This window comes from Ovis aries, chromosome 3, assembly GCF_016772045.2.
Source record: "Ovis aries strain OAR_USU_Benz2616 breed Rambouillet chromosome 3, ARS-UI_Ramb_v3.0, whole genome shotgun sequence".
Classification (NCBI taxonomy): Eukaryota; Metazoa; Chordata; class Mammalia; order Artiodactyla; family Bovidae; genus Ovis; species Ovis aries.
Genome location: NC_056056.1, coordinates 34,461,735 through 34,489,382, shown reverse-complemented (window position 1 = coordinate 34,489,382; position 27,648 = coordinate 34,461,735). Strand labels below are relative to the sequence as shown.

Below are 27,648 nucleotides of genomic sequence, written 5' to 3'. Positions count from 1 at the left end.
ACCCTCGAGCTCTACCTTCCTCTGGGCAGCCGTCCATTGACCACTCTGGCACTCCTCTGACCCACCCTCAGGCTCTACCTTCCTCTGTCCAGATGGCTGGCTGTTGACCACTCTGGCCCTGACACTCCTCTGAACCCTGACCCAGGCTGTGTGCTCTTCCCACTCTAGTGTGAAAACCTGGTGAAGTCCAGTGAGGCCAACTCTCCAGCCCACGAGGAGTTCGAGACCATGCTGTTGATTGCTCATTACTATGCCACCCGCTCTGCAGCCCAGAGCGTCAAAGAGCTGGTGAGATGGAGCAGGGAGGGGCACTCAGCTTCACATGTGTGAAGCTGAATGAATGCAAGTTCAGGACAGTGTCAAGCTTGGCCCACTTCTAGTCTCTCTTCCATTCAAAGAAATCTTTAGCCCTTGCTGAGATGGTTTCCTGTCTGTATCCCTTTGACCTTCTTAGGGCTCTGTGCCCACACAGCTCCAGCCTCCTTATGCTCAAACATTCCAATTCCATGATTTCTGCATTGACCTCTTATAATAGATATGTACTTTTAGCTTATTTATGGTACTATATTGAGTTACTGTAGTTGGATGATGGAATTCTAGAGGTGGGAGGAAATAACCTAGGCCCAGTTCTCTTGTGCAGACGAAAAAAACTCAGTCCATGACCTAGAGCAATTTAATATTGATCGTTGATCTTCTGATTCTATGGCTGTTTTAGTTATAAGATCATTGGTCTGGTAGCTCAGTCACTATAGTGCCAGAATCATAATGCTTTTACTTTAATTCACAGGAAACTGTAGCTGCCAGGCTTTCTGTTTCACTCTTGCGTCACACCCAACTACTACCTGCAGATAAGGCCTTCTATGAAGCAGGCATTGCTGCCAAGGTGAGCAATGGGGCCAACCAAGGGTGGGGCTGAGGAGAGAAGGAAGTAAAAGTTGGAAGGTAGACTGTCCCAGCTGCTCAAGTTAGAGCAGAGCTGCGTGTGGGGCCGATGTGGAGGATACCATTTTCCTCCATCTTCCTGGATTCTAGCCCCTGCATCCTGGAAAAACAACAGCCAAGGTCAGCTGCTCACTCCTACTGACATTTCTCTGTTGCAGGCAGTTGGCTGGGAGAATATGGCCTTCATCTTCCTCAACCGCTTTTTGGATCTGACTGATGTGAGTAGGGCAGTTGTGCCCAGAAGTTGCAAGGTTTGGCCTGTCACAAGCTGTGCCCATCTCATGGCTGCCCGCTCTGCCACAGGCAATTGAAGAAGGGACCCTGGACGCCCTTGACCACTCTGACTTTCAGGACACAGACATTCCCTTTGAGGTGCCACTCCCAGCCAAGCAGCACATCCCGGTAAGGGCACAGAAACAGGAGGCCTCACGAGCATGACTGCACTGGAAGGGAGGACACTCTTATGGATGGTCCTCCCAACACTCTCATGGCATCAGACAGCAATGTCTTTGGAGGGGCCCCAGCCCTCACTATTCCTTCAGTGAGAGTAGAAGCAGAGGAGAAAGCTAAGGCTGAGATTGGCTGCCAACACAAGGAGTTTCATTCGTGGGTGAAAGATGGTACATGGGATGACAGCTTAGCAAACCCCTTCCTTACCACCCTCCACTTGCCCTGCACCGTGTGAAGCTGCTCTGTCCTTCCCAGGAGGCTCAGCGAGAAGAGGTTCGAGACTGGGTTCTCACAGTCTCAATGGACCAGCGGCTGGAGCAGGTTCTACCTCGGGATGAGCGTGGGGCGTACGAGGCTTCCCTGGTGGCAGCCAGCACTGGGGTTCGGGCCCTGCCCTGCCTCATTACAGGTACAGAACCCTAGAGCACCATATTTTGTGCTGGGTGGAAAGAAGGGGGAAACAGCAGGATCAAGAAACTGTTTTACTGTGATTCAGTAAAGGATGCAGAAGACAAGAACATCCAACTTTCTACCCCTCACTTGCTCTTTGTTATTGCCTCTCAATCCCCCTCACACTCCAATCATCTTTTTCTCTCCCTCCAACCCCCAGGATACCCCATTCTGAGGAACAAAATTGAATTTAAGCGGCCAGGGAAGGCAGCTAACAAGAAGAACTGGAACAAGTTCCTTATGGCTATCAAGGTTAGAGAGGAAGGCTTGAGGGATGAGGGCAGGGAGAACACTTAAGACCAACCAGCACCAACCACTGGGGTGGTGTGTGTGGGGGGGTGGGGGGTGGACTGTCAAGAAGGCAGGTGCAGGCCCCACAGCCTGCTCCTTACACTGAGATGGAGCTGGTCTTCCTTCTACCGGGAATGTTCTTCCCAGTACTGCTGAGTCCCTCTCCTGCTCTGTTTGCTTACAGACCTCCCACAGCCCCATGTGCCAAGATGTGCTGAAGTTCATCAGTCAGTGGTGCGGGGGGCTGCCCAGCACCAGCTTTTCTTTCCAGTAATTGGGAGAGTTAGTAGGTTCCATCCTTCATTAAAGTCTTGTAAGTAACTGAGACCACTGTATTCTTTGACCCCTCAACACTAGCCCAGCACCCCTTTCCCCCAAAAGGAAACAGTCAAGCAGAAGAGACGTCCTTTTATTACAGCTGTTACTATATAAACATATCCTAGGGGTCAGTGGACGGAGCCTTTGGACCTGCACCTGCTTGACAGAAGGGAGAGCCTGGTCAGAGGGCCAGCAGCACAGCAACGGACTCAACCCAGTTCGAGGCGTGCTCCCTACCACTGCCCTTTCCCAGGCCACAGTCCTCTTGGCCCATTACCTGGCCCTAAACCCAACTTTTCTGTGAGGTCCGGATTTCTTGGGTTTGGTCCAGTAGCTGCACATTTTCCTGCCATTTACGTTTAGGAAATTCAAGCTCTGTCAGCTCCTCCAGCTACAGAAGAGGGCGGGGTCAGTGCTCCAGCCCTCAGTTGTATAATCCAGCGTCTCTTCAAGACAATGTGTATTGAATGAACCCTTCCTGTTCATCTTCCTTACCTGTTCCTGTAGCCCATCCTTCCTACAGGGCCCTACCCCACGCAGGGTGAGCGCAGCCACACAGCAGTAACCAGAGAGAGCAGCCTCGGCTGCAGACATGAACACAGAAGGGATCCAGAGAGCCAAGGCTGTGTCCTAAAAGATGAAGGAAGGGCGGGAGACAAGGAGAGGAAGCCAGGCAGGAGTGGCAAGTGCGGGCGATTAAAGGGCAGGACCCAGGCTCTGTGGACTGCAAAAAGGCTGGGGAGAGAACTGGACTCACATAGATTTTCGTGGGGTCAAAGGGGCAGTCAGCATGTCCAGACCCCTGGTCCAGCGGTACCAAAGGATCCAGCAGTCCTGGGTGGCAGTCAGCAATAAGACGGCGGCCGCCATTGGCCACAGTGAGGGACACAGCGAGGAGGAGGCCCAGGGAGCAGGCAGCAGACAAGAGAAGGTTCACCAGCGCTAGCGCCAGCAGGGCCCAGTGCTGGCAGGGGCAGGAGGTCAGGGTGAGCGGCCTGGGCGGTGGCTCCCTCGCCCACTGACCAGACACCTTGGTTACTCTTATTTGGGGCTCCCTCTCCCGCTAAAGACGAAGCTGAACCAGGACACCCCCACCACCACCACTCTCCCCGCTTCCCTGCCACCAGGCCTCCTCCTTAAAGCTCCAGAAATCTCACCAGTCGTGGGCGAAAAAGATTCCTGGACGCCAAAAGGGCCACAAGTCCCAAGGAAACGCTCTGGAAGAAACGAAACCTGAAGCCCGAGCCGCTCGGCGGCCCTCACCGACCGCGCCCCGGCCCCGGCTCTCCGTGCCCCGGCCCCGGCTCGCCCCGCCCCGCCGCGCTCACCAGCAGCCCTGAGCCCACGGAGATGACATTGGCGGTGGTGTACTCCGGGGTGACGGCGCCGCGGGGGTTGGCCACGTGCCGCAGGACGGTGCCGTGCAGCACGGCCCCCAGCAGCAGGTTCACGTGGCCCACCAGAATCAGCGCCAGGCCCACCCGCATGAGCCGCCGGGGGCCCCGGGCCGCGTCTGCAAGGAACGGGCGAGGGGCGGGCTGAGCCGGCTGAGGAGCCGGAGGCCCCGCACGGCCACCCCAGGTCGGCCACTGGCCCGGGGACGGATCCAGGGTGGGCCCTCGGGGGAAAACAAGACCGGAGGGGCCGGAAATTACCGAAAGCACAGAGGTGGCGGCACTTCATCCGGTCCGTCGGCGCCCGCCGCAGGGCAGCTCTTACCTGCCGGCCCCGGCTCCGCCCCCGCGCCCCGGCGGGCTCCGCCCGCCCGGCACACCTGCGGTCCGGCCTCCGCGCCCCCTGGCGGACAGCGGGACACACCACACACACACTACGCGCGTAGCAAAAAGTAGACTTTTATTACAGCAGCAACTGAGGCGAATCGAATGGCCCCCTGGGGCCATCCCTGCAGCACCACCCTTCTCTCCCGCCCCGTCCGCCCCAGCGGGATGGTAGAACTCAGCTCCCCGCGCCCGTGCGCCTCCTTCCACACAGGCTGGGCGGGAGCGGCATTTCGGCTACTAGCCCCCGACTAGAAGGCGGCTGCTGAGAAGGCCAAGGCCCAGGCCCACGTCTGTGCAAAACAAGTAAACAAAGTGCAGAGGGATGGAAGAGAAGGGGAGGGCTGGGGAGGGTGATGCTCAGAACCAGGGAGCCCAGAGCCCTCCTGAATAACAGAGGAGAGCGGGGCTTCACGGGGTAATACTGACTGGGGGGCGGGGCGGGAGCCGCAGCCTCTTGGGAGGCCACAGCGCGGAGGAGGGGCCGGGCCGAGTGGCTCTAAGAGGAGACGGTGACAGCGGCTGAGTTGAGGGTGCTGTTCCTGGCGAAATTGAACTTGTTCAGGGTCTCCTCCAGCAAAGAAGTCAGTCGGCTCTGGTCAGCCTGGAGGGGAAGGACTCTCTGAGATTCCGCGGAGACGAGAGAGCGGAGGGGCCGCCCTACCCCGAGCGGCGGAAGGCAGACACCTCACCTCACTAATGAAGCCCAGCTGCACCAGCTCAGCCGCCAGCTCCGGGATGTTCTCATCTGAGAGAAACAGGAGAGGGTGAGCACAGTGGCGACTGAGGGTCACGGGAGCCCTTCCAACAGCCCCGGCCGGGACACAAGCAAAACTGTCAAATCAGATCCACCCTCCAGTTTTAGGGGCGAAGATACTCATTCTAAGTGAATCTGCGTGTTGCTGCCATGTCACCTTCCCCACCCCTCAAAGTGTCCCTCACAGGTGAGGCTCATAGACTCTCCATCCTCTGAGGGACAGGAGAGACTCACTTGGCATCAGGTCACAGCTCAGGTGCCGGTTCAGTTTGTCCTCCAGCTTCAGCAGAAGCGTCAGCTGGAGAATAGGACAGTCAGAAAATGAGGCTCCCCTTCCCCACCCTCTGGCCACCCAGCGCTACTCAGCCTGGGCCCTGAGCCTTACGTGGTGCTTGACTCCCTCCTCCACCGACTCGATGTTGCACTGCATCAGCACCACCTAGGGAGAGGAGGCAGAGAGGGTCACAGGCGTAGAGGCCAGTGAGCAAAAAGAGCCCTTAGGGAGAGAAGGCAGAGAGGGCCGCAGGCGTAGAGGCCAGTGAGCAAAGAGCCCTTAGGGAAGGGAGGCAGAGAGGGCCGCAGGCGTAGAGGCCAGTGAGCAAAGAGCCCTTAGGGAGAGGAGGCAGAGAGGGCCACAGGCGTAGAGGCCAGTGAGCAAAGAGCCCTTAGGGAGAGGAGGCAGAGAAGGTCACAGGCGTAGAGGCCAGTGAGCAAAGAGCCCTTAGGGAGAGGAGGCAGAGAGGCCACAGGAGTAGAGGCCAGTGAGCAAAGAGCCCGTAAGAGGCGCGGTTCCCAGCCCACAGGACATGGCTGCCAGTGAGCAGACACACATTCCTGTCTTTACAGCAGAAAGCCTTATTTGAGATGTCCCTCTCTGCTACAACCACACAGCCATACCTTGCGGGTCTCCACCTCAGCCGGCTCGGGTGTTGGAGTCTTGACAGAGGGGGGCACCACAGGTGATGTCACCTCCTCCTGCTGCGGCTGCTGGGGCCGAGGCAGCCCAAAGGCTGTCAGGGGGTAGATCCCATTCCTAAATGGAGATCAGACAGGTCAGATGGGCTCTGGATGCCTTCGGACACCCACCCCTACCTCCTAAAGGAAGTTTTTTTCTTATTCTTCTCTCACCTGACATCTTCAAGGAATTTATCCAGTTCTAGAGCTGGAGACTGAGAGTACCTGGAGAGAAAAAAAAAGAAGATGGAAGTAAAGAAGCGAAACAGCAGGTTGAACCATTCCCAGACAAAGGACAGTTGACAGAAACCTCCAGGTGGGAGTGACCGATCTGTCCCTTTCAGAACCTCTCAGTTAGTTACTCACAGAGTCTGAACTGGTTCTCTTCCTGGTCCTGCAGGGATTTCAGCCAGTACAGCACTGGTATCCATGTTTTTGGTGATCTCCTCCAGAGCATTCTCTGGGATCATGTCTGGAGGGCAAGATGGAATGGGAAGTTATATGGATAGTTCAGATTAATATTATAGAGGGCACAGGGGTCCTGGGGGAGGGTGGGAAAGAATCCTTTTGGAAGTAGAAGAGGAAAGGGAATACTCCAGTGAGAGTTACAAGGCTCCAGACTAGAAAAAAATTCCTGAAAGGGTCAAGAGGACTCACGCTGGTGTCCCACAATGCAGTGGGCAGCAAGGAGTTTGAGCGAGGGCACTTCGAACAGTGCTGGGTGAAACAGAAGTTCTCTGGCGGTTGGTCTGCGAGCAGGCTCAGACTGCAGGCACTTTTGAATGAACTCCTAGAAAAGGGAACAAAGGAGTGGAGCAGGCATCTGGTAAGCAGCCCACTGTATTTGTCTTTCTCTCTCTCACTGTATCTAGCACAAGACTTTGTTATTACTAGGTGCTCATCAATGGCTAAGGCAACAAATTGCTAAATGTATTTGAAAAGACTTTGAAAACTATAATTATATATGAAATATCATTGTCTTTCATTGTTTTAATTATTTTTTTGCTTCCTAGCCACAAGCTTTCTCTTTCCTTTGCTGTTCAAACTTATGATATCTTTTTCCTTATTTTCTCTCTCTCTGCTTTATTAGCCCACTCACTGCCTACCTTCTTCTCCAACTCTCACCAAATTTACCTCTTCCCAAACTCATCCACTGTGGACAGTAATATTCACCATCTTTTTATTTCCCAAGCCTACTGTCACAATTTTCTTTGTCTACTACATCATTTATTCACTGGATTTCCCTCTGTTTCTCTAACCCCTACTTATTTACCTCTCCTAAGTCCCATGACAATTAACCTGCTTTCCTCCTTTCCCTGTGGAAGGCCAAAAAGCCATATACCTAATCTTTTACTTGAACATCGCACCCTGAAACTGAACTAGAAACTTTTTCCACACTACCCTCAAGATTCCCACTAGTCTTCCTTCTTTTCTCTTCGGTCCCTTTTAAATGCATGTAATGACTTACAAACTAACCTCCTCTTAGGACCTTTCTTTCCAGACTCTACTCGCCATATCTTATTACCTGATTCAAAACCCTTTATATCCTTTCAGTCTTAGCTCATTTATTCAGGGCACTTTCCCTAACTATATAAATATACAACCCCAAATGACTGGTTTGAGAAATTCACACTGATTCAGTTCAGTCGCTCAGTCGTGTCCAACTCTTTGCGACCGCATGAATTGTAGCACACCAGGCCTCCCTGTCCATCATCAACTCCCGAAGTTCACCCAAACTCATGTCCATCAAGTCGGTGATGCCATCCAGCCATCTCATCCTCTGTTGTTCCCTTCTCCTCCTAACCCAATCCCTCCCAGCATCAGAGTCTTTTCCAATGAGTCAACTCTTCACATGAGGTGGCCAGAGTATTGGAGTTTCAGCTTTAGCATCAGTCCTTCCAATGAACACCCAGGACTGATCTCCTTCAGAATGGACTGGTTGGATCTCCTTGCAGTCCAAGGGACTCTCAATGGTCTTCTCCAACACCACAGTTCAAAAGCATCAATTCTTCGCCACTCAGCTTTCTTTCAGTCCAACTCTCACATCCATACATGACCAGTGGATAAACCATAGCCTTGACTAGACGCAACTTTGTTGGCAAAGTAATGTCTCTGCTTTTGAATATGCTATCTAGATTGGTCATAACTTTCCTTCCAAGGAGTAAGCATCTTTTAATTTCATGGCTGCAATCACCATCTGCAGTGATTTTGGAGCCCCCAAAGATAAAGTCTGACACTGTTTCCACTGTTTACCCATCTATTTCCCATGAAGTGATGGGACCAGATGCCATGACCTTCGTTTTCTGAATGTTGAGCTTTAAGCCAACTTTTTCACTCTCCTCTTTCACTTTCATCAAGAGGCTTTTTAGCTCCTCTTCACTTTCTGCCAGAAGGGTGGTGTCACCTGCGTATCTGAGGTTATTGATATTTCTCCCGGCAATCTAGATTCCAGCTTGTGCTTCATCCAGCCCAGCGTTTCTCATGATGTATTCTGCATATAAGTTAAATAAGCAGGGTGACAATATACAGCCTTGATGTACTCCTTTTCCTATCTGGAACCAGTCTGTTCCATGTCCAGTTCTAACTGTTGTTTCCTGACCTGCATACAAGTTTCTCAAGAGGCAGGTCAGGTGGTCTGTATTCCCATCTCTTTCAGAATTTTCCACAGTTTATTGTGATCCACACAGTCAAAGTCTTGATTAATTTGTTTAAAAATATCAAGATGGTTGTTTAAGAGTATGTATCAATTACCTGAGGTAACCATCAAATCAGTTTGCCTTCATGTAGAGACACCTAAAGTTAACATGCAACCTTAAGACTCAACCTTATTACCCATCTTAAACCCCTGACCTGAGAGAGAGAGAATGTGTGTGTGTATCAAAAACACCTGGGGAAATGCTCACTACTTTGCCTTTCTGCTTTATATTCTCTTGCTCTTAGAAGAGAGCATATTCCCAGTGGGTGAAGTGAAAGTTGCTCAGTTGTGTCTGACTCTTTGCAACCCCATGGACTATAGTCCATGGAATTCTCCAGGCCAGAATACTGGAGTGGGTAGCCTTTCACTTCTCCAGGGGATCTTCCCAACCAAGGGATTGAACCCAGGTCTTCAGCGTACAGGCAGATTCTTTATCAGCTGAGCCACAAGGGAAGCCTGCCCAGGGGCTAGAAGGAAGAAGAACCTACAAACATTTCAAAGTCTATTAAGGAGAAGTGATCCTAAGGATCCTCACCCTTTGTAATGGGTCTTCTAGAAGCTGAATGGCACTGCTGATGGCTTCCTGTGGCACATATGAGGACTCTCCATTGCCCTGAATCTCCAACACTGCCATCTGCAGAGAAGGGGAATAAAAAGGAAAAACAGAGACCTAAGAAACCTCAGTGTTTCCACGATCACTCCCCCAGACCAGTTACCTCACTTGCCAACCCTCCATTTCCCCTTCTATCTTCTAATCTGACCCCTCTCCACTATCCACCCTTCTGGTCTCCTCACCTCCAGTGCACACATGCCAAAGGAGTAGATGTCCACTGCTGTTGTCACATTAGTGACTTCTAGGGAAAACAGAGCAGCTTTGGTGAATCAGAGATTTGGGGCAGAGCATGGCAGAGATGTCTTAAAACTTTGTGCATGCCAGTAGAGAAGGACAGCAGTTTCAGTTATGTTATCGCTGACCCTTAGGTTATAAATTGGAGAATCTGGGGGATGGGCACAGGGCAGAGAAACTGGGATGCCTTACCTCCATATTCTGGTGCAAAGAAGTGGAGGTTCTTCTGCTCCTCCCGACAAGTCTTCACATGATTGTTGATAGTGTCAGGAGCCACTGGGAGTAGGGGAGATACCCACAATCTGACCACCGTCAACAAAGCACAGCTTTGCTCCAGAGAGAGGCCCCCAAAAGATAAATTCTCTCCTGAAGTCTCTAACCCTCAACAGGCATAAACTGAGCCCTTTCCCATCAGGAAGTCCAAACTAAACATGAACACCACCTGCCTCCCCTTTCTCAATCTACCACTTCTTATCTAAGGTCCCTAACTCAGTAGCAACAAAGGCTCTGCACTAAACTAACAGGTACCTAGGGTCTTTGGGCTGGCAAGGAAAAGCCTAAGGAAAAGCTTTCACTTGTGACCTGCTCACCTGCCCCAAAGCCCAGGTACATCTAACCCCTGATCTCATGAAAATGTTTGGTCTAGTTCTTTCATCCACCTTGCATACAGCATAAAAACACTGGCAGCCCTTCCTAATCTGGAACAATTAAGAGACCTCAGAAACTTGGATGAAGATGGGTAAGAAGGATTAACATACAACCATAAAAAAGACATCCTCCTTCTTATCCACCTTAACTTCTTATCCACCTGACTGAAACTTAAAACGAGCTCAAAATTTAACCAATACCCTTAAATCAGTTTCACTTGGAATCCATCAAAAACTTTAGACCCCTGCTCTACCCTATCATCAACACTGCCTGCCACAGGGCTGAATGAGGAACCAGGGCCGGGCCCAGTTTGGACTCACTCGGATCATAAACAATGACTACAAGTCACAGAGGGTCTGGGAGCACAGTATGACTTAAGGAACCAGCCTGATGATGAGGGAGGAGTAAGAATCCAGGACATAGTGGCCAGCCAGGCAGAATCCACAGGAAACAAGCAGGTTATGGAAGGGCAAGCAGGCGAAGGGTTGGTAGGGCAGCAGCCAAGCAGGCATAATTAGGCAGGGGGACAGGGTTTGCTCCCACGACTGCATGCACTGGGCAGCCGCAAAGGGGAGCAGAGGAAGCACAAACAGCGCCCCACGAAGGGCAGAGGGGGCTCTCACCATTAGCAAAAATCCTATGAAAGACTGTTGGGAACAGAGCAGCCCGTAAGCGGGAGGGAGGAAAACAGAGAAAAGTTGTGAGCGATGGAGCAGCCAAGCCCCAGACAAATGGACACACAACAACACACAGACACGGCACACAGAAATGTTAAACACTGCACACGTGTACACAGCAAATGAAAGCACTCACAGCAGGCACAGCCTGGAACCTCCGATGGTAGGTCTAGCCCCAGGGGCTCAAGTCAGACCTTACACCAAACTCTTGCCCTTTCCCAACCTTCTATCGAGATCTCTGTATTAACCCCAAATTCCCTCCAGAAAGGTTCAAGATTAGGCCCTACCCCTTTTTCCACTACTTGACTGGCCTCTCTATAAACTGCCCCTAGTAAGGTCCTTTCTCTTATCACCAGCCCACACCTCAGAATTTTGCTCTTTTCCCCCATTCCTTTCAGCTTACCCCCATGGTTCCCAAATTCCCGAGGCTCCCCTGCCCAGAACCTCTCCCTCCCCTCACCAGAGCCAATCTTGATGAGTCCGTTGTGCTGGATGAAGATGGTGTCACAGGTCAGGTTCCCATGGATGATGGGGGGGTCACACGAGTGCAGGTAGCTGTGGGGGCACTGGGCTGTTAGAGGGGCCAGTGGGAAATTAGGGCAGGGGGAACCCAAGGGTTAAGAAGAACAAGGGCCTGGTCTCCTGCTGGTCATCACAAAGGTAATACCCACACTCTGAATCTCCATTATGTCTGATGAGTTAAAAAGCTGGATAAGAACTAGGAGAAAGAGGTGGGAGACAGTATCATGGTCAAGCCATTGGGATAAACCCTTTAAAAGACCCATAGGGGCCTAATCTTGAGAATATGGTTCAAAGAAAGTGGGGAAGAAAAGTGGGGCAGAAAAGAACAGCAGAGTAGTGCCCTGAAACTTGTCTGGAGGAACTAATCAGGAATAAATATGGGAAAGACACTACCAGATCTTGCTTACCTTAGGGCGGAGAGGATTTGTGTGCACCAACGTTTCCAAGCCTGGAACAGAGTTTGATCCAAGGGTCAGAAGTTATCCACTCTCTTCACCCTCCACAGTTCCCTCCATCCCTTTCCTGATCCGCTTCATAATCTTTTTTAAACTTCCAAACCAGCCTAAAGCTTTGTCTGTTCTCTCTGTACCTTTTCATTCATAGTCTTGTGGTTTTTTTTGGTCTTCTTCAGAAATTGCTTAAGACTCCCAGATGACATGTATTCTGTGATAAAAATGACCTGGAGAGGCAGAACACACAAATAAAGCTTTACAATAGAAATGATCCCCTATCTGGGTAACTTTTATATAACATACACATAAAATTGGGAAGCCTGGTGTTTTTCTTTTTTCCATCTCCCATCCCGTCCCACCCCTCTAGGTGGTCACAGAGCGCCAGGTTGGGCTCCCTGTGTCACACAGCAAATTCCCACTGGCTATCTGTTTTATATATGGTAATGTGTATGTTTCCATGCTGCTCTCTCAATTCCTCTCTCCTCCCCTTACTGTGTCCACAAGTCTTGTTTTCTGTGTCTGCGTGGAAGCCTTGTATTTTTAATAAAGTTTCTCTCTTTTGTTCTTAGTATTACTTCCTTAGATTTAATAGGGCAATGAAAATTACTGAGCAATATGAGCTATGGCAAGGAAGAAACAAAAATTCACTCACTTTTGCCCCGACTATAACCAGACAAAAGGCACAGGTAATAGTCTTAGGCATACCCTTGGACTGCGAGGAGATGAAACCAGTCAATCCTAAAGGAAATCAACCCTGAATATTCACTGGAAGGGCTGGTGCTGAAGCTCCAATACTTTGGCCACCTGATGCAAAGAGCTGACTTACTGGAAAAGACCCTGATGCTGGGAAAGACTGACGCCAAGAGAAGGAGGTGACAGAGGATGAGATGGTTGGATGGCATTACTGACTCAATGGACATGAGTCTGAGAAAACTTGGAGATGGTGAAGGACAGGGAAGCCTGGTGTGCTGCAGTTCATGAGGTCGCAAAGAGTCGGACACGACTTGGTGACCAAACAACAACATCTCAACACCAGCTGATTCCAGGTCTGTTTCAATACTACCTTTTTCTGAATGTAAAAAGAACAATAAATGTAGCTAGTCTGTTTCCAGTAAGCTCAGGAAAAAGTTCTTACCCTGGCCTTGTTCTCTTTAATGTCAGCCCAATACTTATGAAACTTGACAATGTTGAGATGTTCCAACTGAATCAGATTATCAAACACAGCACGGACCTTTTCCTGGAAGCAGGAGAGACGTTGGGATTACAATGTTCAGAAAGCATTATCATCCTAAAAAGCCATTTCCTATCCCCACTAGAAATGATCTAACCCCAACATACTCTTCTAGTAGTTTCCCAACATCAATTCCTCTTTAACACCAGCATTCTAACAACCACAGGCTGCATCCTTTCACCATTGCTTACCTCCTGCAGCTTGTAGTTCTTGCGCTCTGAGAACTGTACCTCATTCCACACAACCTCTACACCCTCCTCTGTATCCATGGCCAGGTATGCGCTGTCAATACCTGGTACATTCCGCTGATTCACCTGAGAAGAAATTCAAATGAAAGGGAATTAAAGTTACCAAATGAACTGTCTGTTGTAATACTCCATACGATCATCTTCTCCCTGCCTCTGACCTGTTCAAGTTTGGTGCGCCCCTTTGAGACTCTGTCCCTTCATTTCTCACCTCTTAGAATTCAGTGTGAAGTAACACTCCCACTGTGCTGTGCTGTGCTTAGTTGCTCAGTCGTGTCCAATTCTTTGCAACCCCATGGACTGTAGCCCTCCAGGCTCCTCTGTCCATGGGGATTCTCCAGGCAAGAATACTGGAGTGGGTTGCCATGCCCTGCTCCAGGGGATCTTCCCAACCCAGGAAGCAAACCCAGGTCTCCCACATTGCAGGCGAATTCTTTACCATCTGAGCCAGCAGGGAAGTCCAAGAATACTGGAATGGGTAGCCTATCCCTTCTCCAGGGGATCTTCCTGACCCAGGAATCAAACTGGGGTCTCCTGCCTTGTAGGTGGATTCTTTACCAGATGAGCTACCAGGGAAACAATACTCCCACTAAACACTCCCACTGCCTTACCTCTTCTCTCCTCTTCTGCCAGCGCCCACAGGGTGACTCTTCCAAGATTTCAGACTCATCTTCGCTTTCTTCTTCTTCCTCTGGGGAAGCAGCTGAGGTTGTGGAGGTCACAGGAGGTGACACTGACGTCAAACCAGGAGTTGAGGATGAGGATTCTACCTTTGGGTCCGAACCACTGCTGAGTACTGCCTGGGGCTCGCCTTCCGACATGCTGGAACAAACACTCAGGCCTGTATTGGTTGGAGCAAGGGTGAAGGGAGAAGGTGGAGAGGGTTAGAATAGATTCTATAAAGATTCCATCCTAATAACCTAATCTGGGGTTTAAAAGTAAATAAAACATACAGCTCCCTTGTTTCCTTTAAGTCCAAAATCAGAATTAGTCCTGTATGAACCCTAAACATTAACTGCTCTCCTAGTCTGGAGAAGGGGAGCTATCTCAGCTGAAGATGACTCACCCAGGTCAGTGACCAACTGAAGTACACATCAAGCTTAAAGAATATGCTGCTATGCATAAACATGTTAATAAATATATTCTATCATGTAAAAAGATGATTCACCCAAGACTGGCAAACAAAAGATTTATGGTTGTGCAACTCATGTTTAGTAAGGTCCAAATGGAACAGCAAAATCAGGGGCCTCATTCTTTCTCAGCAAATACCTACCCAATAGCCTTCCCTTTGAATTCTCATCTACCTCATCTGCATTATGCTCAAGAACCAAGCTACACGGGCACTATGCAGGGCAGATGACTCCAGATCCCCAAATGTTCCAATGAACCAGCTCGAGAGTTAGAGCTGTAGTATTCTCAACCAATTTGTCCAACTGAAACCCTAAGCTGATTTATTCCACTTGCACTAACCCTGGCATCCACTCTCCATCCCTCCTATGCACAGAATAAGTCTGCCAGTCCATGATGAGGCTACCCTTGGGCCAGGTAACCGGTAGTGGTTAGTGACTTCATTCCTGATGACCTCACCTGCCCTGTGATGTGAGTGTGGCAAATGGGTGGGTACTGGTTAGCAACATTTTTTTTCCATTCACTCATTCAACAAGTGTTTATTAAGCACCTATTGTGGGCCAAGCACTGAGCTAGGTGCTCGAGATACCACAGTGAACAATATAAATAAGATGCCAACACTCATAAAGCCTAAATTTAAGGCACAGCTAAGATTTTAATCTTCCAGTTTTCATTTCATTCACATGGCTCAAAGGCTCCATCCTCTGAGGCACTGGATCTGACACAGGTATCCCTTTTAAGCACAAATAATTCAAGACAAAGCCATTACAGGAAAAGTACTATATTACACTAAATAGTGTATAGTATTATACATGGATATGGCTTCTTGGAAAAAAAGAATTCTCAAAAGCGAAATGTCACAAATTTCAGAGTCATAGGAAAACTGCTGAATGTTATTCCACATCTCTAAGAATGAAGGCCGTGAAGAAGTTGGAACCTGTGTGTGCTGGGCTAAAGGGGATGCTCCCCAGGATGAAAGTATCTTGTAGATTTGCTCCTCTAAGTCAGTTCAAAATACAGAAGCTTCTGATCAGGATCTTTTGAAAAGCTCTCATTTCTTTTTAGAACTCAGATGCCCTCCTCTGCCCATCTCTGCCACCAACCTGCACTATGTTTAACTCAAGTCAGGAGATTTCCTTGGTCTTTAAAAAAAATTTTTTTTTTTCATTTTGGAGGAGATTTTTATTAGATGACATTCCAGTAAATATCAAAGAGCAACAAAGCACTACAGAGAAAATCTGGCAAGATGCTTTTTTTCACCTGTTTTTTCCTCAATCTTTGCCTATCATGGATTTCAATCAACAAGTTTTAGTAATCTATCAGTAAATTTAAGTTACAGATCATTTTTCTTCTCCCCATGAAAAGTAGCTAAAAGCTCACAGGGATTACTTTCTAGAGTAACTATTTATAGAATGTATCCTGAATCTGAACAGCTACGGAAAGAACCAGCTACATAATAAGAAATATCAGTGGAACTGTAATACAGGAAGCCTGTGGCCAGTGGGCTCTAAAGAAACTTCTGGACCCAGGGCACAGACAGTTAATCCACAGTATGGCACGAGATGCCAGACCTTCATCAGTCATAGACGCTCTTCGAATGTGCTTGTCTTCTCCCTCCCCAATCTCTCCCCAGTAGGCAAGATGATGGCAATGCCCAAGAATCCCCAGGACCCCTCCTGCTGATGAAGAAACCTTTGCAACACTGGGAGTTTTTGTCTCAGGGTCAGTCGTTCAGAAATTTAAATAAGACCACAGACGGAAAAAGGGAATCTCCTCGCCGCCTCCAGCCACCCCAAGATGCACAGTGTTCACTTCTGAGCCGTGCAGGTAAAACACTGCAAAGTTTTTTCCTGCGAAGTTTTTCATTTTTTGGACTGCAGCTTCTTAGCATCTCAACTCCTCAGCAACACCTCGCAGGCCACAGGCCTCTCGCCCGCTCTCATCCTGAGGGGACCGAAGAGGACCTGAGACCTGCAGGACTGACCAGTCAGACAGATATAAACTCGAGGAGGAATTTAACACTCCAACAGGTCGCCTAGCCCGCTGACTGCGAGGGAGCGTCGGGCCCCCAAGCAGGCCCTGTAGCCAGCAGCGGCCACCTCACCAGAGGCCGGCCCCGCGGCGCCGTCAGGGGCGCAGGCCACGCCCCCGCGCAGTCGGCGCGCCGGCCCCGCGAGCAGGCGCGGCCCCGACGCTGCGCTTCCGCAGGCCTCCGGGCCTGCGGCCGCCGCCCCCGCCCCCGCCCCCGCCGCCGGCCCCGCCTCTCGTCAGGCCGAGTTCTACACGAACGCCGGGGCCTCGCGCCCCGCGCCCGCAGAATTCCGGGGCCCCCTGCCGCCACTCGGGGGCAGTCGGGGAGGGCCGGGCAGGAAATGTGGGGCCGAGGCGGCCCCCCGGCTCCGGCGGGCCGGGCCTTGGCCACCGAGTGAGCAGGGCCGCCTCCAGACACTCGCCTGCTAGGGTCCCAGATCCGGGCCCTAGAGGCCGATCCTTCGGTCCTCTCGCTGAAACCTTCCCTCCCCTAGGCGCTCACCTCCTGACTCCGCTCCCCGCAGCCTGCGCTTCAGTTCCAGCTCGGGTTCCGGGGCCCCGGATCAGAAAGACTCGCTCACAGCTGCGCTCCGCGGCGCAACCGAACTGCGGGCCCCGCCCTCGTGGCGTCCTGACCAACAGTGGGCGGTGCCGCACTGCCGTTGGGTTTCCATTGGACAGGGCGGCCAGGGTGGGCGGTGCCCCGGGTGTACTGTGGCTGGTAGAGGTAGCCTTCAACCCGGTCTCCTCCCGCTGCGCCTGTCCGGCTGAGATCTCTCGGCGGGTTCGGTGTTTTCGGTCTCAGTGAGGCTCGTCTCTCTGTCTACCCCTCGGTCCGGTCCTGGTGCCCCGGACGATTCTGCTGGGCGAAAGGAAGGCCTTGCCCCTTTTCTTGAAGGCGCCATGACAGTTCTAGTACGACTGAAAGACAAAAGGAGCGAAAGACGCAGCCACAATCCGAGAGGAGAGCCCACCCGCTTTCAGTATTTGGGGGTGAGACTGTGCAGGACACCTATTCAGAAAACTTTCTTTGAATTACTGTGTACATTAAAACTGAAAATTAATAGTTAACGCTTCGTAAGTGGATAGTAATGACGTTGGCCAAAACTTCGCAAGAGGTTTTCACAGATGTTCTCTCTTTTGATCCTCATAAGAAATTGAAATTTTCTTTGAGCAGTAGTTGTCAAATGGAAAAATACTGAATCAGAGGCATTAAGCTATTCACCGAAAGTTGGTAAGAACTAAATTAGGATCCGAAACAGTAAGGCTTATCACAGATTTCCTTGAAAAGATGTTTGGAAAAAATTTAGATCGAAGAGAGTCCAAAGGAAAGAAGTGGACTCGGCTCTTAAGACACGTATTGTGGAGGGAGAAGGGTGAATCAATCAGTACTTGGGAATGTCATAATCACCAAATTTCACTAAAGGACATCTGTTGTCCTGTTTAACTGATAAGACTGGCAAAAGTCTTCTCATTTTCCATCTCTTCACCTCAAAATTTTTAAAATCACTCTTTGTTCCTTGATGCTTTCATCTTTGAAAGAGAGGGCTCCAACACGCTTAGAAATCTGGACCTTGTTTTGGATATTTAGCATATAATTTCAGGGAGCTGAGGTTAAGAATCTTTGTTGTCATCTCAAAGAAAGAATGTTCCTCCTCCTATCCAGATTAATCTCTTAACTTCGTATATTCCAAAGCACTGAATACCTGCCCCACAGTAAACATTAAATATCAGTTGATACTACTATTGCAGTTTCCCATTATCTCCTGTCTGGGTCTTAGTATCATTGACCTTTACCTTTCAACTAGCTCCTTTCAAATCTGCATAAAGGACCTAGGCATCCTCAAGCTCTTATTTGTTTTTAACCTTTCATTCATGGTTTTTTTGTTGTTTTTTGCCCAGCTGCATTCCCCACTGCCCTTACAGTGGAAGTTGAAGTCTTAACCACTGGATTTCCAGGAAAGTCCATTTTCATTCATATTTAAAATGCCCAAGGAGACTTCTCTGCCAGACCAGGGGTTAAAACTGCCCTTCCAATGCAGGGGGCATGTCTTCCAATCCTAGTCAGGGAACTAAGATTCCCGTCGTGTTGCAGCCATGCTGCCAAAATAAAAATGGTCAATTGTTGCCCGTGTTTACACCACATTATTTTTTATTACCTCTTTTTTCTGCTTAAAGAAATAATATGTACTTATTATAATAAACTTTCAAAAATAACTGTAAAGTAACTATATAGTTGCTTGTATGTGCTATTGGAGAAGGCAATGGCACCCCACTCCAGTACTCTTGCCTGGAAAATCCCATGGACGGAGGAGCCTGGTGGGCTGCAGTCCATGGGGTCGCTAAGAGTTGGACACGACTGAGCGACTTCACTTTCACTTTTCACTTTCATGCACTGGAGAAGGAAATGGTAACCCACTCCAGTGTTCTTGCCTGGAGAATCCCAGGGACGGGGGAGCCTGGTTGGCTGCCGTCTATGGGGTCGCACAGAGTTGGACATGACTGAAGCGACTTAGCAGCAGCAGCAGCAGCAGCAGTATGTGCTATATTCCACTGTTTTAATTCCTTATGACATATTAAAGCATTTAATACAACTATCCTATGAATATTGTGAATTAATTGCTATAGAAAGTGAAAACCTCTTATTTTCACCAAAATAATTAAAAGACTTTGATGTATATTTCTCCATATTTATTTTCCTAGGTATATATTAATATATATAGTTTAAAATAAAAGCAAGCTTATACCACATAATCTTTTTCAGTTTACTTTTTACTTTTTTTCCCCACAGCAGCACATATAGCATTACTTTAATTTTTCAACCATTGTAGAGTATTCCATTATCCAAATATGCCATGTTTGATTAATAACTACCAGGGAACTTTCAGATTATTTCCAACATTACTTATTTTAGATAAAGCTGTAATGAATATTCTGCTACATACACGTTTGCCTACTTGTGAAAATGATTTCACTCATTCTTAGAAGGAAATGGCAACCCACTCCAGTATTCTTGCCTGGAGAGTCCCAGGGACGGCGGAGCCTGATGGGCTGCCGTCTGTGGGGTCACGCAGAGTTGGACACAACTGAAGCAACTTAGCAGCAGCAGCAGCAGCTTCCCACCATCCTTACCAACATTGGGTATTCCCGATCTTTTCAACTTTGTGATATATTAAGGGAAAAACAGATATCTTACTGTTTTGAATTAGTAGTGAAGTTAAACATTCTTCTATAAAAACTTTTTAGAATAATTTTACAACAAAATTGAGAAGAAGCTACAGAGACTGCCCACATACCCCCAATCCATTTGCACAGCCTCCCCACTATCAAATCACCAGAGTAGCATATGTTGTATCAAAGATAAATCCATCATAATCACACAAGCCCATAGAACCTTAAGGTTCTTGGTGGTGTACATTTTGTGGGTTTAGACAAGTGTGTAATGGCATACAGAGTGTTCTTACTGCCCTAAAAGTCCTCTGTGCCCTGCCTACCCATTCCTGACAACCACTAATCTTGTCTCCATAGTTTTGCCTTTTCCAAAATGTCATAGAGTTGGAATCATACAGTATGCAGTCTTTGCAGAATAGCTTATTTCTCTTAGTAATACACCTTTAAGTTTCCTCCATGTCTTTTTAGGGCTTGATAGAACATTCCTTTTTGTTGCTAGATAATATTCTATTGTCTGGATGAACCATAGTTTGTTTATCCATGTACCTATTGAAAGACATCTTCGTTGCTTCTTTCAAGTTCTGGCAATTATGAATAAAGCTCTCTATATACATGTGTATACAGGTTTTTGTGTGGGCATAAGTTTTCATCTACCTTCAATAGATAACGAGTGCAATTTCTGGATCATACATTAAGGGTGTGTTTAGTTTTATAGTGAAGTCACTCAGTCGTGTCCGACTCTTTGCGACCCCATAGACTGTCGCCTACCAGGCTCCTCTGTTCATGGGATTTTCCAGGCAATAGTCCTGGAGTGGATTGCCATTTCCTTCTCCAGGGGATTGTCCCAACCCAGGGATTGAACCTGGGTCTCCCGCATTGTAGACAGACACTTTACCGTCTGAGCCAGTCTTCTAAAGTGGTTGCACCATTTTGCACTTTGACCAGGAATATATGAGAGTTCCCATTGCTCCACATTCTCACCAGCATTTGTCTTTTGTTCTGTTTTTGGCCATTCCAGTACGTGTGTAGTAGTATCACCTTAGTTTTTGTTGTGTTGTTATTTGGTTGGTATCTCTTTAATTTTCATTTCCCTGGTGACATATGATGTGGAGTATCTTTTCATATGCTTAATTGGCATCTGTGTATTTTCTTTGCTAAGATGTCTCTTAAGATCTTTGGCCCATTTTTCAGTTGAGTTGTTTTCTTATTGTTGAGTTCCAAGGGATCTTTGTTTATTTTGGATAACAGTCCTTCATCATATGTGTCTTTACCAAGTAATATCTTCTCCCTGTTTGTGTTGTCTTCTTACTCTCTTGACACTGTCTTTCACAGAGAAGGAATTTTTAACTTTACCAAAGTTCAGCTTATCAATTCATCTAAAAAAGGCCTCATCACACCCAAGATCATCTAGATTTTCTCCTATGTTATCTTCTAGGAGTTTTATAGTTTTATATTCACATTTAGGACTGTCATCCATTGTGAGTTAATTTTTGTGAAGTGTATAGAGCCTGGGTCTAAATCCACTTTTTTGCATGTGTGTATGTGGATGTCCAGTTGCTCCAATACCATTGTTTTCATGTGTCTACTGCCTCAAAGCATTTCATTTTCAGTTTCTTGCCAGTATATGTTCTTTGCATAGTATTTTTAACTGGGTTGATCATTTTTTTCTTATTGGCTTTTAAGAGCTCTTTGTATATTAGGAAAATCCTGTTGTTTTCCTAATCTTCTACAATGTGAATCCCATCCTTTCTCTATCTCTATGGAAACTTTACACTCAGTTTATTATAAACCTCTGTTTGAAAAGCCCTTTCTCATTTCCCATTCTCCATGACTTCTTTGGGCTTCCCTTGTGGCTCAGCTGGTAAAGAATCCACCTGCAATGTGGGAGACCTGGGTTCAATCCCTGGCTTGGGAAGATCCCCTGGAGAAGGGAAAGGCTACTCACTCCAGTATTCTGCCCTGGAGAATTTCAGTCTGACAGGACTGAGCGACTTTCACTCACATGACCTCTTTAGCATATAGGACCAATGAATAGCACATTCTTAAATGCCTCTATTTTCATAATACTAATTTATTTCTCTCTCAACTTCTTTTCCTTCTTTACTTTCTGTTCTTCCTGCTTTATTATTATTATTTTTTTTATTCCACACCACGTGGCTTGTGGGATCTTAGTTCCCTGATCAGGGATCAAACCTGGGGTCCTGGTAGTGAGCATGCCGAGTGCTAACTACTGGGTTGCCAGGAAATCCCCCTTCATAACTATTAATGTGCCTATCAGTGTGTCCAAAGTTATATTCTTTGTTCTCTCTACACCATCCTTTAGAAAATACGTCCACTGATGAGCTTCTAATATATCACCAGGATGACAGTTATCATGTCCAACCTCCAAGATAATATTGGATGCGCCACTGTCACTTAAGTTAAAGACTTAACTTGCCTAAGGATTTTTATTTCAGGTTAGTAATCCACCTCAAGAACTAATTTATTAGGGATAGAAACAAGATGGCTGGGTGACAGAGTGGGAGGGAAACTTCTTGTATGATCATTTATACCTTTCAACTTTGCACCATATGTACTTTTTTTTTTAGTTTATTTATTTTTGGCTGCACTGGGTCTTTGTTGCTGTGTGTGGGCTTCTTACTGTGGTGACTTCTCTTGTTGCAGAGCATGGGCTCTAGGATACACAGACTGCTGTAGCTGGGGTGCACAGGGGTAGCTGCCCTGCAGATCTTCCTGGACCAGGGATTGAACCCGTGTTGCCTACATTGGCAAGTGGATTCTTAACCACTGGACCACCACCACCTTGGGTTTCTGCTCAAAGCTTTTCTTCCTCAGTGTGCAACTCACTGGTCACACTTCCAATCTGGTCATTCTTCTGGGGATGTGATGCAGATCCTTTCTTCCAAAAGAGCCTGTTTCAGAATGAAGGCATAATCAAAGGTACAGAAATGTTCCTTTGCCTCAGTCTTGGCACTTACACTTCTGTAGGACCTCCTAACTATAAACCTAGATTTTGTGATGATTGTGAATTATCTAAGGTGGTTTAAGTGGGGCTTCCCAGGTGGCTCAGCAGGTAAAGAATCCACCTGCAATGCAGGAGACGCAGGAGATGCAGGTTTGATCCCTGGGTAGGGAAGATCCCCTGGAGAAGAGAATGGCACCCCACTCCAGTGTGCTTGCCTGGAGAATCCCATGGACAGAGGAGCCTGGTGGATTACAGTCCATAGGGTTGCAAAGAGGTGGACATGACTGAAGAGACTGAGCACACACAAGGTGGTTTAAAACATACACCTTCCCAGGACCCTACCTAAATCAACTGAATCTGAATCCAGAGGACAGGGAGAATTTGAGTATCTGGATGCCTAAGAATCTGCCCAGGTGATTCTGATGTAGGTAGCCTGGCTCATCACTAGGCTGACGGGTGGTAACCATCATTCCAGCTCATGTTTATTCCTGTCCAGGAATGATTCCTGGAGACATTGCCTCATAACTTAGGCCTCTGAACTTCATTATTTAAGTTATGAGATGGAAACATGATTTAGCTCTATACCTTTACATCATGTCATAAGAAATTGAGTCAACTTCTAAAATAAACATAGGGCCCTGGGAAATTAAGAAAAAAACCAGTTGATCTAAATTAAGAATTCATCTGTGATTATTAGATGTCTGCAACTATATTCAATTATGTTCAAATCAAGTTTCTTTATTATTTATTTTGCTCTATGTTTTACTGGCCTAAAAGTAATACCTATTTTATCTCAGAGGGATGTTGTGAATTTAAAATAATTATCAAGTCATTCCACAGCTTTTTCTGGGCTAAAACTCCTAATATAAACCTTTTGTTTGTTTTCATACACTTAATTTACCTTTGTTGTAGCAATAGAGAGAACTTTTCTAAATCTAAAATTATTTCCTGAAAAAACAGATTCAAACTTTAAGGAAAGACCTTTGGAGATCCCTTTTAGCACTGGTAAATTAGATTTCATTATTTCACAGCTCACAACTAGGCTGGAATCAAAGAACAAAATTCAATTTAACTAAGCAAATGTCTATTGGCTTGTAACAGTACATGCCAGGTGCCATCCGAGGCAGACAAATGATAAGACAAAGTTCCTATCCTTAAAGAGCTCAGATGTATTTAGGAAGATATCTGTGTAAACAAAAAAGTGACTACTTAACCGGTACAAATGTATGTATAAAGTTCCGTAGGCTGAATAGAGAAGAGCTGCTTGACTTCACAGAAGGAAAATACAGGGGAAGTTGTGGAAGGCTGAATAATGGCCCCAAAGATGCCAAGGTCCTAATCCTTGGAATTTGTGAATGTCATACCTCAGAAGGCAAAAGTTACTTTAGATGCAATTAAATGAAACATTTTGAGATGGAGATATCCTGGATTATCAGGACAGGCTCTTAAATATAATCACGAGTGCCCATTAAAGAGGGCGGCAGGGGAAATTTGACTACAGTAGAGAAAAAAATGTAACCACAGAAGCAAGAGATTGTTATTATGCCAAGGAATGCAAGCAGCCTCCATAAGCTAGGAAAGGAGAGGAAATAGATTCTTCCCTAGAGCCCTTAGAAGGAACCAGGAGTGCTGACACCTTAACTTTAAACTCGTGAAACCAGTTTCAACCATCTGACCTCCGGAACTGTAAGAGAATAAATTTGTGGGGTTTCAAGCCACCAAGTTTGTGGTAACTTGTTTTAGCTGTCATAGGAAACTAGTACATAAGTTTTCCCAGAGAACAAGAGTGATGTCTGCCTGACCTGGGTTTTAAAGGATGAACAGGAATGTTAAAAGAAGAAAGAGAGACTTTCCTGGTGGCGCAGTGGATAAGAATCCACCTGCCAATGCAGCCTCCTGGTCTGGGTAGATTCCACATGCCTAGGAGCAACTAAGCCCGTGTGCCACAACTACTGAGCCCACATGCCGCAACTACTGAAGCTTGAGCGCCTAGAGCTTTTGCTGCACAAGAGAAATTGAGAAATATTGCTTTCCACAATAGAGAAAGCCCATGCAAGACAACAAAGACCTAGTATAGTCACGAAATTTAAAAAACGAGAGAGAAGGAAGGACAATCTGAAGAAGACTGAACCCTCCTTTTCTCTGACTCTCCAGTCTCAGAAGATAGGAAGTTGGACCATAAGATTTATGATTTTCCACCCTAAGTTTTGTGACATATGCCTCATTTTTTAGCAATAAGAAGAATAAAAGATTTCCAACACAGGTGTTATTTTTCTTCCCTTCACATCACCTCTGGCTTTTCAGTTTGAATTTTAATCTTTGTTTTTACAAAATTTCTTACATCTCAGAGAGGAGAGACTTTAGGAGAAACATTCTTCAGAGAGCAAATGAAAAGACTTGAGAATCTGATAAGGATAATTGTTTATTATTGGAGAAAGCGTAAAACAAGCAACAGAGAGTCCTTGCTTCATTTGTTTGGGACTAAGAAAAACAAGATAGTGAAATTAAAAGTTAGCAAGAGCTCTAAACTGGGTATAATTGAGTAGAGAATAAGTTACCCAGAATATAGCACAGACACAAGGATATATAATTAAGAGAGAGGGCAAATAGATGAAAAGCCCCAACATGTATATTGAGAGTTCTAGAAGAAAATAGCAGAATGATGGTGAAACAGTGTTTGAAAATGTAAAAGATAAAATTTTTAAGTATTGATGAAAGACATCAATCACCAAATTTTAAAAATAAGCTTTTAATATTAATAAAACAAACAGATGCTGAGGCACATTATAGGAATATTTATACAACATTAAAGATAAAGAGAAAATAATAAAAAGCTACCAGAGAAGAGAGGGGAAAAAAAAAAAGATTACTTATGAAACAACAGTGATGACTGATAAAGGACTTCCCTATAAACTTAGAATTTTATCCCCAGACAAGATATCATTAAAGAGTGGGAGCAAAGTACATTTTGATATACCAGAAAGAATTAAGGAAAACTTTTAAAACCACCCATGCAATCTCACTGAAAACTATAAATGACAATTTATAAAACTGCTTGGGGGACTTCCCTGGTTGGGACTCTGTGCTGCCAGTGCAGGGGTGTGGGTTCAATCCCTCGTCAGGGAACTAAGATCTCACATGTGGTGCAGCACAGCCAAAAGATTTTAAGCAGAAGTTTAAAACTGCTTGGGAAACTTTCATTTCTGGCCATGATGGTATTACAGGGACCACATTTACCCTCCTGCCTTAATCATCTAGAAAACTGGACAAAATATATGAAGCAACAGTTTTCAGACATCAGACAACAGGCAGCACAGGACACTGATCCCCGAGAGAAGGGAAACAAATCAAGAGAATCCTATGGGTACCCCCACTTCAGGCCACTTTGTAGAAAGAGGAGACCCAAACAGAGCCTGAAAATCTCACTGCATTGGGAAGACAGAGTTTGGAGTTCAGGGAAGCCTAGGTAGCTAACTTGTGCCTTAAAGCATGGAGATAAACATGGAGAGAACTATGAAGCTCTTCAGGAGCCTCTCAAGATCTTGGCTAAACATACTCATGATGAAACTATCAAGGCTCAGGAAAGAACCATTTGAAAGGAGGAGTTGGAAGAATCTTCCAGTGGTGCGAAAGCCATTTTGGTGGAGAGGGTAGCAGGATTCCAGCTGGTAGGTTTCCTATTACTACTGGGTGTATGTGTGTGTGTGTGCTCAATCACTCAGTCATGTCCTGTTCTTCGACCTAATGGACTGTAGCCCACACCAGTCTTCTCTGTCCACGGAATTTTCCAGGCAAGAATACTGAAGTGGGTTGCCATCTCCTACTTCAGGGGGATCTTCCTGACCTAGGGATCAGGCCCACATCTCTTACGTCACTGGCATGTGAATTCTTTACCACTGTGCTACCTGGGAAGCCTCTTAGCAAATCATAGAACCAAGAGATTACAAACTTGAGGTCATTTGTTACTTTGTGTGTGAGTCTCAGTTAAGAACTTCTGTCCTCATGGTGACCACAAGAACCAGCAGGACTTTTCTAAGTAACACTCTGGTTCTCTTGGGCCAATCAGTCAGACTCAGCTTGTAAGTCCTCAGTTCTCAGTAGCCAACAGAACAGAGGAGTTCTTTAAAGGATACTGAGGAATCTCTAAGGAATGTTTAAGTGTGACACAGATCCTCCCTGGAAATTACCATCACTTTTGCCAGCTGTCCCTGCTCCAAACCACTGTGGCTCTTGAACTTTACCACCACCTCTTCAGTCTCCCCACATGGCCCCATCCCAATGAATACATATCTTCTCACTTGATTCCTCAAAGGTCAGTTTAGTCCAGACACAGAGGCACAGATATGAAACACAAGTAGTCCATGACTGCCAATCAGTTCAGTTCAGTTGCTCAGTCGTGTCCGACTCTTTGCAACCCCATGAACCACGGCACACCAGGCCTCCCTGTCCATCACCAACTTCCAGAGTCCACCCAAACCCACGTCCATTGAGTCGGTGATGCCATCCAACCATCTCATCCTCTGTCGTCCCCTTTTCCTCCTGCCCCCAATCCCTCCCAGTATCAGGGTCTTTTCCAATGAGTCAGCTCTTCACACCAGGTGGCCATATTGGAGTTTCAGCTTCAACATCAGTCCTTCCAATGAACACCCAGGACTGATCTCCTTTAGGATGGACTGGTTGGATCTCTTTGCAGTTCAAGGGACTCTCAAGAGTCTTCTCCAACACCACAGTTCAAAAGCATCAATTCTTCAGTGCTCAGCTTTCTTTATAGTCCAACTCTCACATCCATACACGACCACTGGAAAAACCATAGCCTTGACTAGACGGATGTCTGTTGACAGAGTAATGACTCTGCTTTTTAATATGCTGTCTAGGTTGGTCATAACTTTCCTTCCAAGGAATAAGCCATTAGAAGTGGCTATTCTTCAGATTCCCGATAAGGCAGAGCCAGCTCAGCCTACCCATATTCCCCGAAAGGAATCTCTAGATTATGCCACATCTTGGAGTCTTCATGCCAGCAAGAGGCACGAGTCTAAAGAGAATCTTTCTTTTCCAGTTCAAGGCCTGCTTATGTTCACTTTAGAACGTCTGACTGA

General features: G+C 46.9%; 3 protein-coding genes across 4 annotated transcripts in view; 1 reads left to right on the top strand and 2 right to left on the bottom strand.

Moving 5' to 3' along the window:
* IFT172 (intraflagellar transport 172) overlaps nt 1–2,454 on the top strand; it is a 34,439-nt gene extending 31,985 nt beyond the window's left edge. Inside the window, exons 42-48 of the mRNA XM_004005769.6 lie at nt 169–288; nt 788–883; nt 1,101–1,160; nt 1,246–1,344; nt 1,648–1,801; nt 2,003–2,094; nt 2,318–2,454. Of these exons, the coding sequence (XP_004005818.1) occupies nt 169–288; nt 788–883; nt 1,101–1,160; nt 1,246–1,344; nt 1,648–1,801; nt 2,003–2,094; nt 2,318–2,407 (711 nt within the window). The 3' untranslated portion in view covers nt 2,408–2,454. The remainder of the gene's footprint in view (nt 1–168; nt 289–787; nt 884–1,100; nt 1,161–1,245; nt 1,345–1,647; nt 1,802–2,002; nt 2,095–2,317) is intronic.
* Nucleotides 2,455–2,526: 72 nt separating this feature from the next.
* KRTCAP3 (keratinocyte associated protein 3) lies at nt 2,527–4,174 on the bottom strand. Of its 2 annotated transcripts, none has more exons than XM_042245920.1 (7): nt 4,107–4,174; nt 3,780–3,964; nt 3,609–3,668; nt 3,209–3,415; nt 2,947–3,081; nt 2,729–2,842; nt 2,527–2,610 (listed from the first exon to the last, which is right to left on the bottom strand). In XM_042245920.1, the coding sequence occupies exons 1-6, from the start codon at nt 4,132–4,134 to the stop codon at nt 2,735–2,737; spliced, it is 723 nt and encodes a 240-aa protein (XP_042101854.1). In that variant the 5' UTR covers nt 4,135–4,174; the 3' UTR covers nt 2,527–2,610; nt 2,729–2,734. The 2 variants fall into 2 exon arrangements, with proteins under 2 accessions (XP_042101854.1, XP_027822430.2); XM_027966629.2 differs by having other exon boundaries at nt 2,527–2,607.
* A 114-nt stretch (nt 4,175–4,288) lies between these two features.
* On the bottom strand, nt 4,289–17,019 carry NRBP1 (nuclear receptor binding protein 1). The gene is made up of 18 exons (XM_004005768.5): nt 16,919–17,019; nt 13,869–14,098; nt 13,204–13,326; nt 12,917–13,018; nt 11,919–12,008; nt 11,737–11,777; nt 11,268–11,362; nt 9,675–9,758; nt 9,431–9,489; nt 9,171–9,269; nt 6,598–6,730; nt 6,307–6,412; nt 6,115–6,165; nt 5,884–6,019; nt 5,372–5,425; nt 5,221–5,284; nt 4,922–4,977; nt 4,289–4,833 (listed from the first exon to the last, which is right to left on the bottom strand). Exons 2-18 carry the CDS (start codon nt 14,076–14,078, stop codon nt 4,729–4,731), a joined length of 1,608 nt encoding a protein of 535 aa, XP_004005817.1. The 5' UTR covers nt 14,079–14,098; nt 16,919–17,019; the 3' UTR covers nt 4,289–4,728.
* Between the last annotated feature and the right edge of the window lie 10,629 nt (nt 17,020–27,648).

Bases quoted from the DNA above. Each gene is read 5' to 3' on its own strand.
- KRTCAP3 (XM_042245920.1), bottom strand. From the start codon at position 4,134: ATGAAGTGCCGCCACCTCTGTGCTTTCG. The intron at 3,965-4,106 runs GTAATTTCCGGC...CGTTCCTTGCAG, and splicing joins CCGCCACCTCTGTGCTTTCG to ACGCGGCCCGGGGCCCCCGG. The intron at 3,669-3,779 runs GTGAGCGCGGCG...CGTTTCTTCCAG, and splicing joins CCGTGGGCTCAGGGCTGCTG to AGCGTTTCCTTGGGACTTGT.
- NRBP1 (XM_004005768.5), bottom strand. From the start codon at position 14,078: ATGTCGGAAGGCGAGCCCCAGGCAGTACTCAGCAGTGGTTCGGACCCA. The intron at 11,363-11,736 runs GTAAGCAAGATC...GTGCCCCCACAG, and splicing joins CAAATCCTCTCCGCCCTAAG to CTACCTGCACTCGTGTGACC. The intron at 5,285-5,371 runs GTAAGGCTCAGG...CCTATTCTCCAG, and splicing joins AGGAGGGAGTCAAGCACCAC to CTGACGCTTCTGCTGAAGCT.